Source organism: Heliangelus exortis, chromosome 1 (genome assembly GCF_036169615.1).
Source record: "Heliangelus exortis chromosome 1, bHelExo1.hap1, whole genome shotgun sequence".
Lineage (NCBI taxonomy): Eukaryota > Metazoa > Chordata > Aves > Apodiformes > Trochilidae > Heliangelus > Heliangelus exortis.
The window spans coordinates 177,534,189-177,550,376 of NC_092422.1; the positions used below are offsets into that span (position 1 = coordinate 177,534,189).

The 16,188-nt window shown below is 39.3% G+C and overlaps 1 protein-coding gene across 6 annotated transcripts in view; it reads left to right on the forward strand.

Moving 5' to 3' along the window:
* The window catches only part of PLXNB2 (plexin B2), a 245,303-nt gene extending 231,307 nt beyond the window's left edge, over positions 1-13,996 (forward strand). For all 6 annotated transcript variants that reach the window (XM_071733787.1, XM_071733784.1, XM_071733789.1 and 3 more), the window contains 7 exons: positions 3,787-3,941; positions 4,950-5,110; positions 5,693-5,840; positions 6,337-6,401; positions 7,133-7,208; positions 9,171-9,245; positions 12,111-13,996. In XM_071733787.1, coding sequence (XP_071589888.1) covers positions 3,787-3,941; positions 4,950-5,110; positions 5,693-5,840; positions 6,337-6,401; positions 7,133-7,208; positions 9,171-9,245; positions 12,111-12,215 — 785 coding nt within the window. In that variant the 3' untranslated portion in view covers positions 12,216-13,996. The remainder of the gene's footprint in view (positions 1-3,786; positions 3,942-4,949; positions 5,111-5,692; positions 5,841-6,336; positions 6,402-7,132; positions 7,209-9,170; positions 9,246-12,110) is intronic.
* Positions 13,997-16,188: the final 2,192 nt, after the last annotated feature.

A 16,188-nucleotide genomic window follows, 5' to 3' on the forward strand; every position in this document is an offset into this window, starting at 1 on the left:
TAGCCCATTTTCTTTAGTGCCAAAAGGTTTTCAGGGCTATCCGGTGCCAGCTGGTTCTTTTGAAGCTATAAAAAGTTACAAAAGTAGTGCAAAGCAAGGCCCCACTGTGATTGTAATTTGTGAGATGCTATGTGTATGAAAGTGAGAGAGGATCAGAGGCCTCCCCTCCCACACATCCACACTTGAACAACACAGGGTCTGCAGGGCTGGAATAAATAGAAATCCTCTCCCAGCCCCATGAATGAGGCTTGGTACAAAGTGGTTTTCTTTTTATCCACAGTCTCTCATTAACTTGCACCTTTTGCATTGAGAAGTGTCAGCTGAAGCCATTGACTGTCTGCCAAAGTACTAGGCTTTGCACAGAACCAAAATGTGAAACCATGTTCAGAGATGTTGCTCTAAAACCTGGCATTGCTTTCATGCTGCTTTTGATTCACAGCTTCTAACAGGAAGACACTACAAGCTGGAGGTTGTGACAAATTAAATGCAGCATCTTTTGCTTCTGGAGATAATAAATGCAGTTATTTATTTGTATCAAGGTGGAGAATGGTTTCAGTGATTTCATGCTAGTATTTCTGAACTGATCTATAAGCCAAAACAACATGCTCTGTTATTCTAGGTTTTTCTCTGGTTTTGTTTTTGTGGTTTGGGTTTTGTTTTGTTTTTTTCCTTCTTTAATTCTGAATAAAAATGGCCAGAGGGTTGAAGATCAGAGATGTGAGAGATGTGATTAGCAGATCTGTGTAGAGCAGCCCTTCCTTTACCTCCATGGAGCTGTGTATTTACAGGGAGGAGGAGATGACCAGAAGGAAGCTGCAGGCCACATAAGGGGAAAGAGGCTGTGTTGCCTGGCACCATCTCACTTGCCTCCATCATGTTTACATCATGGTTCATGCCACTATAATTAGTCAGAGCAGTCAATATTTGGCACTAACCTCCCAGCATTATTTTATGTTGACCAAAGAATGCCCAAGGGTCAAGATAAAGAGCCTGAGGGGCATTCAGATCAGTGGACTCAGTCTTCTCCCTGCTTATGGCTGATGCATAATGTGGCTACTGCAATAAAAAAGGAGGTGTTTTCCCCTATCTTTTATTTTCTTCACCTCCTGCTTTGCCATTGGGGAAAATATTATCTCACAGAAATGTTGTTTTCTCTTAGCAACCGCAGTGCTAATAAGTTTTTTTCCCCATGTTCTGAATTTCTCTTCTTCTTTCTTCCTGCTATTTTTAGCAATGAAGTGGGATCTTTGTATTGCAAAAGTTCATTGGGTTGAGCTGTAGTCTCTTAATCCCTACTTTCCTGTTAAATAACTGCTGCTTCACTAGTAGCCAATTCTGTTGTTGCTAAACAGCCACAGGCCAAATTAAGCTGCACATGAGGGCCAGTAGTCTCAGTGGAAACCCCTTTGGGTGTTTCTCTTCACTCCAAAATTAAACTGGGCTGTATACCATCACGAGGGCAAAAAGAGGATAAATTCCTTCAAATAAAAGGAGGAAACAGAATTGTACCAAGTGGCTGACGTAAGGCTGGAAAATAGTTTCGGCTCTAACCATGTGATTTGATTTATTAATTTACAAAAGTAAATAACAGGCACTGCAAAAGAAATTCCAGGCCCACCAACAGTTCTTACTGTAGGGGCAGATGAGTGCTGTGAATGGTATCGATTGCGAAACTGCAGCTGCTTCAAAATAAAGTGATAGCTTTTATTTCTTTCCTGCTTCTTTCACATGAACTTCCAAATCACATTAAGGATTCTCAAAGGACAACATGATTTATTCTGAAATTTTAATTTTTTTTTCCATACTGGGTTAAAAAGAAGGCCCCAAAAGACCGCATAGCTAATGCTTTTCATGAGGCTATAAAGTAGATTCAAGCAGAAGTGTTGGTCTGGCCAGATTACATGTAAATGTTATTTTCCCCTGTGATATAAAATATTGAACATACATGCAAGCTGGTAAATTTAGTGTAGCTGTTGAGGAATTTAGCTAATAAGTTACTATGGCCAAAAATTTGGAAGGACAAAATTTATCCAATTAGAAACTGATATTTTCTGCTGTAACTGGGATTTGGTGCCATTAGATACATATATTAAAGCATAAAACTTAGCAATAAAGCAAAATAATTTGTGCAATGGGGCTGAATCACAGTTTTTGTGGGAAAAATAACTTTCACATTTTAAAGACATCAATGATTTTAAATGCACTGATTTAGTAACTTCCACTGGAAATGGGCCATTTATTTTAGTGACTATGCCAAGTAGATATAAACATTCAGAAATTAAAGGAAGAACAAGCAAACCCAGGAGGTTTGAAACTAAGGTTGTGACACAGAATCTTTTCTTCAAGAGATATTGATTACATTAAAACAATTGTATCATCTCTTTAAGGTTCTTAAGCACAGAGTTTGTCTGAACATACATGTTGATGCTGAAATGAAAGACTCCTTTTTTTCCATTGTGTGATCATTCAACTGAGCTGATGGACCAGATGCATGACCAAGTCATGGATACAGCATAGCAAGGCACTGTAACCAGATGAGCTATTACAAGCATCCAGAAGCTTAGTCTTGGTTTTGATATATGGTAACAGACTTGGTGTGCAGCTCTTTCTCTGGTTTAAGCTATGATTACTGGCATTAAAAAAAAAATCTTAGTATAATGGATTATGAGTTTGCTGGAGTCATTACATCAGTCTGGTGTAGTTCATATCCTTTCAGCAAGAGAATGGGTGTTTATTCCATTCAGATACAAATTCAAGTGGTGTTGGGCAGATGCTGATAAGGGTAGATCTGCAATGAGGTACCACACATTCATAGAATCATAGAATGGTTTGGATTGGAAGGGACCTTAAAGATCACCCAGTTCCAACCCCCCTGCATGGGCAGGGACACCTCCCACTAGATCAGGGTGCTCAAGGCCCCATCCAACCTGGCCTTGAACACTGTCAGGGAGAGCAAATACAATGAATTCAGCAGATAAAAATGTACCTTGTAAAGATGATGCCTAGAAAAAAGGTTGAGAACATAAATTCTTAAATTGCCACTGCCACAGTGTGCTGCAGTGGTAAAGAAAGCCAAGATGATGCTGGGTTGCATCAATAAGGGCATCACCAGCCAAAGATAAAGAAGTCATCATCCCACTCTAGTCAGCACTTGTCAGCCACACCTGGAATTCTGTGTCCAGTTCTGATCTCTGCTATACAAAAAAGATCCAAAGAGGCTGGAAAGGGTCCAGGGAAGTGCCACAAAGGTGATCAGAGGACTGGGAAGCCTGCTGTATGAGGCAAGGCTGAGATAAGTGGGTTTGTCCAGCCTGGAGAAAAGAAGGCTTAGGGGAGACCTTATCACCACATTTCAGTACTTAAAGGATATGGCTATGACTGCCATTTCTGTAGCTGGGTCAGACCTAGCTGAATCTCTGTAACTTGATAATGTCTTCAATAATTCACAAAGTGATAGAGTATGTGATTGTGTGGCCCTCAAAAAAATACACATACTGTGCTTATGTGACTGAACAGGACTCTCTTTATTGTGTGGTTCCTTCCTCTCCCTTTGGCCTTGACAAAAGCAAGCCACAATCTTCAGTTTAGGTGTAATTGAACATTAAGTACTTGAGTTGTGTGTGTTGGACAGGAACAGAATAATCTAGATCCTCTTGACAGGAGAAAAGGTAAGTTAAGGATAGAGGACATATCTGTACTTATTATATATGAGTATCCTTGTGGCTTTGGGTTTTTGTGATTTGGGTGCAGATAATTTTTTGTAACTATTGCAATTACTGTTTCTAGGGCATGCACTCCTGGAAGATGAAAATAAGGTCTGGCACCTGGTCCGGCCAGTAGATGAAATAGATGAAGGTAAATCAAAGAGGGGCAGCGTGAAAGAAAAAGAGAGGACCAAAGCTATTACAGAAATCTACCTGACCAGACTTCTCTCTGTGAAGGTAGGACTCAGTTATGCCATGATTACACCTCTAGTCTGTAGATTTTGAGGTACAACCAAAGAAAATGCAAACTATTGGTCATGACTTGGGCTGCAGTTTTCATTATGTGTCGTGTACATACAAACTGGTGTTCAGGGCTTCAGATTGCTAATGTGCCCTAAGGAACATTACTGGGAAAAAGATAAACTGTAACTCTGAATCAAAACTGAGAACCATGTTTGTGCTTGTTAAATAAGGATTTTTTCTTGGAAAACAAAGGTGGATTTCTCCCATCTGCCACCTGTTTAGGTAATACTTCGTTGACTTTTCTTGTGAACCAAATGCCATATAAACAGCCAAAGTGTCTTATATTTCCTTTGTTTTGTTTGTGACCCATGCTGTGGTTTACTCTAGAAAACTAATAAAAATATTTTTAAATATTAACACTTCTTAATAAATAATGCTTTTAGAGTATTTTGATAGAACTGGGCCAGACTACTCTCTTCTCACTGATGAGACACAAGTGCTTGCCATTCAACAAAAAGTCAAATTCAGACTGGTACTTTCTCCTCTCGATCTCCTAAAAATTGCACAGTTCTGTGGAGTCAGAGAAATGTGAGGTGGGAAGCTGCAAAACCATTAAGAATGTCCTAACAATTACTTCATGTGCACAATGACCGTGAGGTGTAAATGTATTGTATACTTAGCAACCAGTTTCTGCTGCTTCTGTCAAACAGAAATCACACCTGTCTGTGCAAACCATACAATAGTTGGTGAAGTCATGACCTTCTAGGCCAGAGCTTCAAATTTTTCTCTAGGAGGTCTTTACTGTGTTGCCAATTTGCAAGGTTGCTGCAATAGATGTTGCTTGGCTTTTGTCACCCAGTACCCTTACACTCAGGATGAAGGCCATCAGTCCCTGTAACTGGATAATGGGCTGTTATGTCAATAGGAATAAAAGACTCTAAAATGGCACCAAGTTTAGCCTGTAACACAAATGTAACAAAATTTTTTTTAATTTGCTTCTAGGGAACGCTTCAGCAGTTTGTAGATAATTTCTTTCATAGTGTGCTCAACTCAAACCATGTGGTTCCACCAGCTGTGAAGTACTTCTTTGATTTTCTTGATGAGCAAGCAGAAAAACATGACATCAAGGATGAAGATACCATTCACATCTGGAAAACAAACAGGTGCAGTATGAACAAAGTAATACTTGTATTGCAGAGAAATGAGAGTGTAATTCCCAGATAGGTACTGGCACCCTTACCACCACTCAAAGTAAATTTCATTTGTAATCATTTGAATTGAGATAATATGGTTAAATGGTAAAAATTATTTCCTGTAAGACTAGTAGCTACAAAAACAAAACCAGCCTATCTGTGGGGTCATCATTGGCAGGTTTTACCACTTCACTTTTGGTTTTTCCTTGGAGACAAGGAAAGCAAAAGGCAAGTGGGACTAGATTTACCTGTCAAAGCACAAAGTCTAATAAAATAATACTCAAGTAATTTCTCTAGCCACAAAGACATCTTCTCTTGCTCTTTGAGGCACTCAGAATTCTTCTTATACAAGTTTTTATGTGAGAGATGTAAAGGCTTGGTGTTCAGATGTGAAAAACAGGCAACAAATAGCTTGTATAGATGTTGAGATTTAAAATTGAGGTTTGTTGTTGTGAGGAGATAAAAATTCAAAACCTGTGTTTAATTTCACCTGATTTGTTTGTTGTAAAACATTTACTGTGTTAAAAGGATTATCTTTTTTGTTGCTTGCAGCCTGCCTCTTAGGTTCTGGGTAAACATACTGAAAAATCCCCATTTCATCTTCGATGTTCATGTTCATGAAGTAGTGGATGCTTCCTTGTCAGTCATTGCACAGACTTTCATGGATGCTTGCACAAGAACAGAGCACAAATTAAGCAGAGTAAGTGATTTGCATTCTACAACCTGACTGCGGTCATGCCTGACAAATCAAAGGGCATCCTCACAGACAACACCCATTCTCTGAGGAGATACAGCCTTGATAGTTTCTTTTCAGCTTTATAATGAAGTTAGAATCTCACCACTTAATGGGTTGGTGAACATGTCAGTGTTACTGTGTAGTCTGCCAACAGATATTTATAAAGGAGAAAATCACAATTGCTTTTATAAAAAACATGTTTAAGAACAGATTATTTCTGCCCACCAGTAATTTAGTATCATCTTGCATTGATACATTTTTAAGGCTCAATAGCAATGCTGTGTGTAAATGTCATCCTTTTAGGATCAAGTAATCCCACCGTTGTTAATAACCATCCAGATATTAATTTCTTTAAAGCTCAAGTGCATGTGAATGTAGAGGTTTTGTCTTAAGTTCTTTACTTTGCTTCCTAGAGATGGTAATAAATCAAACAAGTTTCTCTCTATTATAAATTTTTCAGGATTCTCCAAGTAATAAATTACTTTACGCAAAAGAAATCTCTAACTACAAGAAAATGGTGGAAGAGTAAGTACAGAGTTTTTATGCTTATGCTGAGTTGCTAGGGCTTTAAGCCTGTGTAAGAGGAAAAGCAAATGCTGAGGTAGTCAGCTGTCAAATGTTAAAAATTTTACACCTGAATGTTAAAATGTTCCCTTGGTGGTGGCTTTGACAGGGTTGAAATGGAGCGCTGTTATGACCCAGTGCATGTTCATGTCTGTGCAGACAGATGGATAGATTTATTCAGGAGAAAATAGGATGTTGTTTTCTGCATTGCTGGTTGTTACCCATACGATCTGTCCAACTAACGCTGCACTTCCATAGCTCAGCAGAGCTCAAATCCTGAAAACATTTTCACAAATCCTTTTTTTTCCTATTCCATCTCTGACTTAATTCATTTGCTTAATTGGCAATTCCATGAATACTGCAGAAGGTCTGCCACAGGACAAAACTCTTGCTAGCTGATGACTTCAAAAGTTTGAAGCCCTAAAATGAACATCAGCTGCAATAATAAATAGATTTCTTTCCTGTGGTTTAGCCCTGTACAATCAGGTGGGATTTTCCTCTGTTGCAAATGTATCAAGCACTAATTACTGTTGGGAGGCAGGATTATTAAAGGAGTCATTGGTCTGTTGTGGGATAACATCTCCTGCACTATTAGGAAGGATGTTTAAAATAACTGCAATATCAAAATGCAAAATTAACAGAAAACCAGAGTGATTTTCACTTAATTGAAGGTTTGGTTTCATTTATTGCAGTTACTACAAAGGTATTCGTCAGATGGTGCCAGTTAGTGACCAAGACATGAATACCCATCTAGCAGAGATTTCCAGGGTAAGAATAAATTCTGTTTTCTTGTCCTGATATTGGAGCCAAGTATAGCAGTGTTTGTCTTCTCTTTCCAAGTGGGTTTTTCGTACGTGCAAACATCAAATGAGTTTTCTCATACATCTCTGAAATGTAGTGCTTAGTGTAGTGAGGCCTTTTAGCCTTTTGAAATGTTGATTATTGAATGGAACCAAGAAAGGTTATCATCACTAATCTAGCTGAGTGATGTAGATGCCAGAGTAAAGTGTTAAAATTTTTTTCACATCCATTGTGGAAACATTAAAGCACTCTTGAATGGTGTGTTCTCCCCAGAGCATAGAAAAGGATTTTTAACATTGCACACACTGATAACCAGTAATGACTGAATTCAGACTGCTACCACAGCAAAAATTAGATTCTAGAAATGAAAGGGGAAACATGTACATTCAGTACAGCCTATTTTCGAGCTGTCTATATGAAAGCAGTATTTCTGCTTTATGCTACATGCCAGAAGTTCACCATGTGGTCATTCAGTGACACTTTTTCTTTTTCCATTAGAGGTTATTGGGGGTTACCTCTGATGGAGAAGAGCTAAGCAGGGCAAGGGGTTGCTTCCTGAGGTCTCTGGTTGGAGAATGCTGGATCAAAGAAGCTACAAAATCTGCTTCAGTCTTGAAAGAGCCTGTGTGCTCTGAGGCTCAGCTTAGCTGAGCAGGATCATGCCTTCGAAGCACTCCATTTAGCTTGGAGAACCAGGAGAGACCCTCACCAAATCTTAAAAGATGTTCAGCCTGAGCAAAGAGACAGTGTACTTACTGGCTGGTTTGCTCATTTGCTTAATTTAGTTGAAGAGTTCTAGCATAAGGAAGATGTTTGGGGAATTTTTTGTGGTTTGTTTATTTCAGTGCCCTTAGGACTTAACATTTTGCAGATCAACATCCTCATGAGAGCATTTCTATTTCCAGTCATTCAGTACAAAGCTCATCTGCAATGACATTTCATTTTCCAGTTCACTTTCTTTATTACACAAATTGAGATGTATATAAAATTAAAATGTTTGGTGATTAAAAGTAAATTCATTAGAATATTTTAACATGAGCAGAATATGTTGATCTTTTATATTTACATTATTATATTTACATTTTAAAGTATAATAAAAGTTAATATGAAAGGAGTGATTGAACACTGCAAATTTTGACCAGCTCTAGAAGTGACTTTTATAGAGCAAGGAAAGATGGATGTGTCTCTCCTGCTTTATGTCTTGGGTAATCATTTATGTCAGTAGCAGTATTTTGCAGTTCTTCATTTTCTTAACTAACTTAAAGGACTAAAGGCATGGCTAGAGACATGAATCATATCCATTTGACTGAAAACATCTGTTTAGCCAGGTAGAGCACATTCACTAAATAAGTTAAATGTCATGGGTGCAGGAGGGAGGGGGTAATGAGAGGCTTATTTTCTGCTTCATTTAAAGCCCTTTTTCTCTGTATCTTGCTCTCCCCTTCCCACCTTCATGATTCACAAGGCTTTTTCCAGTTGTGCTCATGATCTTGATGAGTTGAACTTTTGCTGTAGTGAGGTGTGCAGAATTTTAAAGAGTTAAAAAGGGGTGGAGAAAGGATGCCAAAAAGACATGACAGTGCTACAGAATCAATGTGTAACATGTAAATGCATTAGTCATTCATACCCATGTTGTTAACAGATGTTTGAACTGCAGTCTGTGGCCTGACATTCAGAGTTCAAAATATTTTCCACCTCCAGTGTCAGAGTTTCAGAGGGGCTGGAAAAACAGGAAAGTCTGGATTGAAAACTCACCAAACAAATTTTTCTCACCCCCTTTTTCTGCCGTGTCATGTAACAAAAGGAACAGGATGCAGAGCTTGCTTTGGAAATCTTGTATATTGAATATATATACACTCATGCATATGCACAACTTTCAGCTGTGATCATATTTTGACATGTTTGCTGCTCACTTGTATTGTTTACCAGGCACATACTGATTCCTTAAATACACTTGTGGCTCTACACCAACTCTACCAGTACACTAACAAATACTACGATGCGGTAAGTTGTGCCTTTTGTTTTCATTTTTAATAATATCAACAGCAAAAAAGTTATAAAGAGTAACATCAGTCTAAAGGAACTCCTTTTGGAATTCCCTGGATAATCATGTAAACAGTACTAAACAGAAAGTTCTGACTTTGCAGTCATACACCTTGCTCAACGATGACACTTGTCAAAGGTGTGTTCCTAAAAATTAATTTCATTATGGGGTGTCTGGCTTTGGTAGTGAAAGATTAATGAGTGCTGAAAGAGAAATTGATTTTAAAATAATTTCTCTTCAGTTCTCTTCTAATTCCTAAGAATTAGGATATAAGAATATTACTGAGCAAAAAGTAGTTGTCAGAGCTATATCAGGCAACACACCAGTGAGTTTTTTATAAGAAGCTATCCATTCAAGTTATTTTGCTTTTAGGAGTGGGGTGTGCCTTTTTTATTTAGTTAAGATGCACTTAAACTTCCTTGCATGCTGCCATCTGTGTTTTGCCATGCTAAATGAAATGCCAGCCCAAGGTAAACCAAAGTAATCTGAATGCAGACTGATTCAAAAGGAGCCTCACAGATTCAGTCCAAAATGTTTCTTAGGTTCTTCACACCCTGTGGCTAGGGGAACAAAGAATATCCAGTGTAGCTGGGCTGCAGCTATGGCCCTCCAAACTTAATCTGAAAACAAAAAGAAAGAAGGAAACTTTTATTCAAAGGTTTCCATGGAAATGAATGCCTCCAGAAAACTATCAGAATGAAATCAAAGCAAGTAAGAACAGATGCTGAATCAAAAAGTAGTACAGCACATGTGAGCTTCCTTCAGTTTGTCTTGCACATCAGCACAGTTCATGTTTTCACTTACATTTAGCACTAAAAACAGTGAGTCTCATGCTCAGCTTTGCTGCAACTGCTTTGGGCAGGAAGAGACAGCCTGTGGCAGTTTTAAAACAGATATAAGCAGGGAAAATCAAATCACTCTTGAGAGGTCTTGCAACAAGGGTCAGCAGGGGAAACAGCCAGCCCGATGGTTTTGGTTTCCTCTCCCCTCATCCCCAGCACCAACCAAGCAGCCTCTCAGTGCCTTCCAGACGAATATCCATGGTCTGACCTCTTTCAGAAGCACTCAGGAACCCTGGATGACAGATGAACCATTCCACACCCCAATGTCCCTTGCTTCCACTCGTGGTTTCATGTTTGGTGGCAGGCACAGGTGTAGCCTCCTTTGTTGTCACCAATCTGTGGGACTTCACCAGTGGCAGCCCAGCAAACACCAGTGCATAGCTGCAGCTCTTCCTTTCATGTACATCACTGTATAACAAGGTGCATTTGATGAAAAGGCTGCTAATTCAGAGTTATGGGGATAATCTGTCAAGAATTGTTCAGTAAAATTAATCAAGCTTATTTATTTTCCATGAAAATGTTTTAATTTTCATGAACTGGAACATTTTGCAGCTGCCTTTGTCATTACTGACACAGTGGTTCCCAGCATGAGCTGTACCTTCTGCATCTCGGCAGGGCCTGACAATGACTAAGTGGGTACATTCTAATTGTCCACATTTATATGGAGGATAAATTCACCAGCAGAGATAATCATGAATTATTTAGTCTAGAGTTGAGGAGTTACAGCTAGATGTAATTGTTTCAATTAAGGGAACAATATAAAATTAAATTAGGCCCAATTTAAATACTGTAATAAGCGTTTATTAACTCTATCTTGTAAAAATGTTTTCATGCTTTAAAACAAATTCATTAAAATAATTATTTCTAAGCAAATGTGCTCCAGTGTTTGAAATTTGAATGCTATACCAGCCCTTCAAAGTGAAATTATTGGCTAGATTGGTACTGACTGCATTAATCTCCATTGTCAATGGTGTGCAAGAAGTAGTGAGAACCACAGGTAGTGACAGGCAAATGCTGTTTCTTCAGTTCTTGTACTTCCAAGTTCTGTAGTATTTAAACAGAGCTAAAGGTTTCTGCTTGATTACAGTGTCTGACTTTTACTAATAAAGCCAGTTCTGGACAATGAGCCATTTTGCCATGTTACACATTCCTCCAATGGAAAAATCTAATAGTTGGTGGAAAGGCTTCCCTAAAGGATAGGTGAAATAAAAACCTTTTGAAGTCTTCAAAATTTGATCTTGAGAAGCACTAAAAAACTCTTATTTGAAGAAAACCCTGATCATAATAGACCTTTTCTAGCTCTTGTTTTTAAATCCTTGTGTCTTAGCAGTCATACCTTCCTATATGTGTTCCATAGACCAGAGGCTGGCCCAGGTTGCTGGGGGCTCCTCTGATGAGCTCTCTGTTTCCTGAGCATCACGGTTCTGGTCCAGAGCCTTGGCAGTTCTTGGTGAGCCAAAGGGAAGCTGCTGGCTCGACCGTGTCCCTTCATCCTGCTGCCTATAGACACAAGAGACCTTGTGTGGCCCTACCTTATGCCTGGGTGGTACATGGACCACCCAGGAGCTTCTCATAAAGAAAGCTTATGGAGATGGGGCTTAATTACTGCTGGTAAATGACCCTTAAGCCTGTAAGGTGCACTGTAAGTAAAAGCAGTGTTTCTTAAATAGCTGCGAAGTAATTTTTTACCCTGTCTGTTCCATCTTGGAATGTAATATTTCACAAGATAAAGCACTACCCATTAACTTGCTTGGATCCCTGCATAATAGGAAACACTACAGCAATTCCCAAAAAAGAATAATTTTTATTGCCTTTGTGCAAAAACAGAACATGGGGCCTACTAGATGGACTTCAGATTTGGTACATACAGAGTGTATGCAAAAGACTCGATACAACCAGAGGAATATCAAACACTTAATCCGGGAACTATGTTGTATATTTTCAGTGCAATGATTCTAAACATTCTGTGTTTATTTCTTCCAGATTATAAATGCACTTGAAGAGGATCCAGCTGCACAAAAAATGCAGCTTGCCTTCCGTTTACAGCAAATAGCAGCTGCGTTAGAGAATAAAGTGACTGACCTTTGACTCAAAAGCCGCAATAAAGAAATCTGATCTGAAGATGTTCAAATTCATTCTTCCTGTTAAGGAAATAGTGTTCTATTTTTTAATGTATAATTACAACTTTAAATGAAAGATTTCATGTTTTTTTGATAGCAGAGGTGTAATGTAAAAAATTTTTACTGTAAATTATGCTTCTAATTAAAAGCTGTGTTGTGTGTAAATGAATCTTCTGTGGGAAAGAGAGTCCTTTGGCTGGGAGCAGGGTGGGGGTGGAAGAAGGAAAGCCTATAGTTTGTTTAATTTAGTAGAATCTGAGACATCAGCATTTAGGATTCATTATGCAAGTAAATTCAATACTATAGCATCCTTTCTACATTAAGCAATATTTCTACTAGGAAAACAATAGCATACTCAGAGACACATGCAATATCCCCTTTTATTTTGATAACTGGAAATTAACTTCCATATAGCTCTAAAACTTAGTCTGTACTCATAAGAAACATAGTGAACGACATGTCTGATTTCTCTGCAAGATCCGAGAGTAGGAGTTGCTACCACACACGGTTCTTAATTTAATTATTTATGTCCATGGTGATGCACAGTATTGCACCCACCACAGCTGGCTGCAAGAGAAATAAGAGTAATGTCAGTGTAGAAGAATTCTACAGATAAAGTCTCATTGGGTTCAGAAATCACTGCAAAGAAGGAATTAGTCCTTAAAACTTTACAACTCTTTTGTTATTATTGTGAGTTTTACGATATATGCTAATGTGCCTTACTTGTACTAATTCTGTGAATCTGATGAATGGTTTTGTAAAAAGAAGCAGATCAGAAAAAGAAATATTTATGTGCTATTGAATGATTTTTGTGTGAAAAACATGACCAGCAGAATGCTTGTAATTAGCTGCTTGCCAAGAGTGTGCTGTTTAACATTATTTGATTATGTATAATATCTTATTTTAGAATGGTTCTGATGATTTTTTATTTGAATCTTGGAACTGTCCTAGAGATACCATCACTTGTTTTTATTGTATTTGTGATGTAAAATACTAGTATTATATTGGAAGAATCATATACCTGTCTATTGAAAACCACTCAGTCAGTTTTGAGCCTTGGAATGCTGCATTCGATTGAATACACACCATAACCCATAGCATAGAAAAATCGAAATAACTTGTCAGAAAGTGTGTGTTTACAATATAGGTAAGCTCCTATAAATAAATAAAAAAGTTAGGTACGTCTTCTTAAATTGCTATATTGCACATCAGAGAACTTTATTTCTCTTTGTCTCACAAGTTTTTGGCAGTAAAGTAGCATTTTAATGAGGCGCTGCCATCTGTACTCCTTCCTTCGTTGTCCTGCCCAGCTCCGGGGCTCTGCTGCCTCTCTGCAAGCTCCGCAGTGGCTGCTGCCACTCCCCCTGCCCGGGAGGCTGCCGTACAGTGACTTCTACTGTTTAATGATGGATTTCCAGCCCCCCACCCTTTTTGAAAATCTCCTGGCATTTGTCAGTGGGCCTTTCCTTCAGTTTCTGAAAATCCAAAACCTCACCAGAACAGGTTTCCTGCCCAGTAGGCTGGGAGGGGCTTTTTTGGTTTGCTTTGTACTCCTTGCATTTCTGTAAAACCATTCCTGAAGCTGCCTGGGCTGTAAGTTATTTTACACTGTTTAGGACTGAGGTACATAAAGGTGCTTCGCCAGCTACTCCATCATCAAGAGGCATCCTAATTTCATGGCTAATCTGTTTTTTTGTCATTTGTAAATCCTGTTAATTGTAAATCAAATACAATGTTGGTTTTTTTCCACCAAGTGTCACAGGGTCTTTACTGAAACTGGAGGGTGGGTGTTGAAAGAGGTTTGTAATGCTTCCTCCAGGGGTGATGGAGCAGCAGCGTCCATCAGTCTGCGGTTGGTAATGGAGGAGCACAGCACATCCTGCAGATGGGATGCCTGACATCCTGCCCTTTTTACAGGCATTTGCTCTGAAAAATGAGAGTACTCTTGAGAAGAGAGGATGTAGTGCAACATTCCATAGTGTGGCCTGCTTGCCTGATGGAAATCTGTCTTGGGACCTAAAAGCCAATTAAAATACAGGCTCAGCAGCGTCTCTGGAGAGATCAGAAAGCCCTGCTTGAGCAAGTCAGCTTTCAGAGGGAACATTATGTGTCCCCCATCATCAGTGTCTTGATGCAGAGCAGCTACAGGTGATCAGAAGCTGCTGTGGGCTGTGGCAATGCTGTAGCAGGATCTTTCTTACCTGTTAGACAAGTGTGTGTGTCTGTCAGCATGGGTGAGTCCCTGATCATTCTTTGTCACCCTTTTTTTATTACAGCCTGGGAAATAAGCAGGCCCCCAGTGCTGCAGTGCTATCTACCAGGGAACACAGAGGCAAATAACTGTGAGCAGATGCAGCTACTGATACAAAGGAGATTCAGTGATAGTTCTTCAGTTTCTCTGTACCTTCTCTCCTGAAAACACAGAGTTGGAATTTGATTTGAAGAACTGAGCTTATTTATTTTATTCTTCCCCCTTTTGTTTAAGCTCTCATGGTACTTTTTTCCCACTGTGGTGCTCTGCTTTGTCCAGACTTAGTTTTGGCTTGTTGACTCATGTTTTAGCAGTCCAGTTTGTAAAAGTTTTGTGCTCTTCCTTTGGTTTCTGCTGCTCCTGCCATCTGCTTCAGCTGCAAGATAAAAGTAAAAATCTCACTGGGGGTCTCCCTCCTTTTCATCCCCTCCACAGCCCCTCTAAGGGGCACTTCCTTGGGTACAAGAAACTTCTCTCTGCACAACTGGAGCAGCTGTGAACAAAACACCCTTGCTTGGACACCTCCCCACTGAATTTCAGAGGTGGGTTCAGGCTGTCAACCACCAGCAAGTCTGAATCCCATTGCTGATTTCAGCCTCTCTGAAGGCTTTAGTCCTTGTTTCCTCACCATCAAACAAGCATGTAGAGATCTCAGAAGATGGGACAAGGAGTTAACTTGCCCAACTGAACAGGATTTTTTTTTTTTTTTTTTTTTTTGGTCTCTGGACAGGAATTTACCCTCTATTCTGTAGTGCTGGGTTCTGCTGTGACACCTTTCTGGATTTTTTTTTTTTTTTCTGCTCTACGTGCCATAGACATATAAGCAAGTGGTTGTGGGTGGAGAGGGCAAGGTCACACACATAAGGAAGGCATAGTGCTTCCTCAAGATGGTTTTTATGATCAGTCTGTTACAGCCACACTTAAGCCTCCCACTTTTGCAGGCTGCTGTGTTGGGCACATGTTTCTCAGCCTGCTCAGTCTTAACCATGTGTAAATGGATTTTCTTAAGACTGTTTTTTTCTAGAAACTTTCTGAAGACCAGCAGACCATTATAAACAAAAATGTACAGGGAATTCAGAAACTCAAACTGGAATTCATAAATTCATCAATTCTCAAACTGTTGTAACATGGGAGGAATTTTAGCAAGATGCATAGAGGTCTGAAATGTCTCTACCTTTGATTTTCATCTGTCCTGGACTTATCAGCCCTGATGACATTTTTGTGACCAATTCTTCACTGTTCCATATTCTCAGTCCTGCTCATTTTCAGCCATAGCATGCCTTGGTAGTATCTGTCTGCATGGCCTAAAAAGCAGAATGTGCTCCAGAAACCCTCTTTTACAGGATTCCTGTGGCTGGAACACCTCTGTTTACCCTGATGAATTAAGGTTCTTGTCAGGTTTCCCATTTGCACCTAAGCATGTGGTGTAACAGTTCTCTGAGGACTTCCTCTCAGAAGCATTTGATCTTGAGCAAAGTTTGCCTTCTTTGAAGACTTCTTCTAATTCTGATATCTCCCCTTCGAAAAAGCTTATGGGGGAAGATGTTTGGGGTTTTTTAATTCCTCTGTCTAGAGATAACCTGTCAGAGCTATGAGACAGTCATCTTCACAAGTTCAAAGGAGAACATTCTTCTACCAGCTGCTGCCTCAAGCCCTGTGCTGTTCTGCTTTACACACAGATGGACTGAAC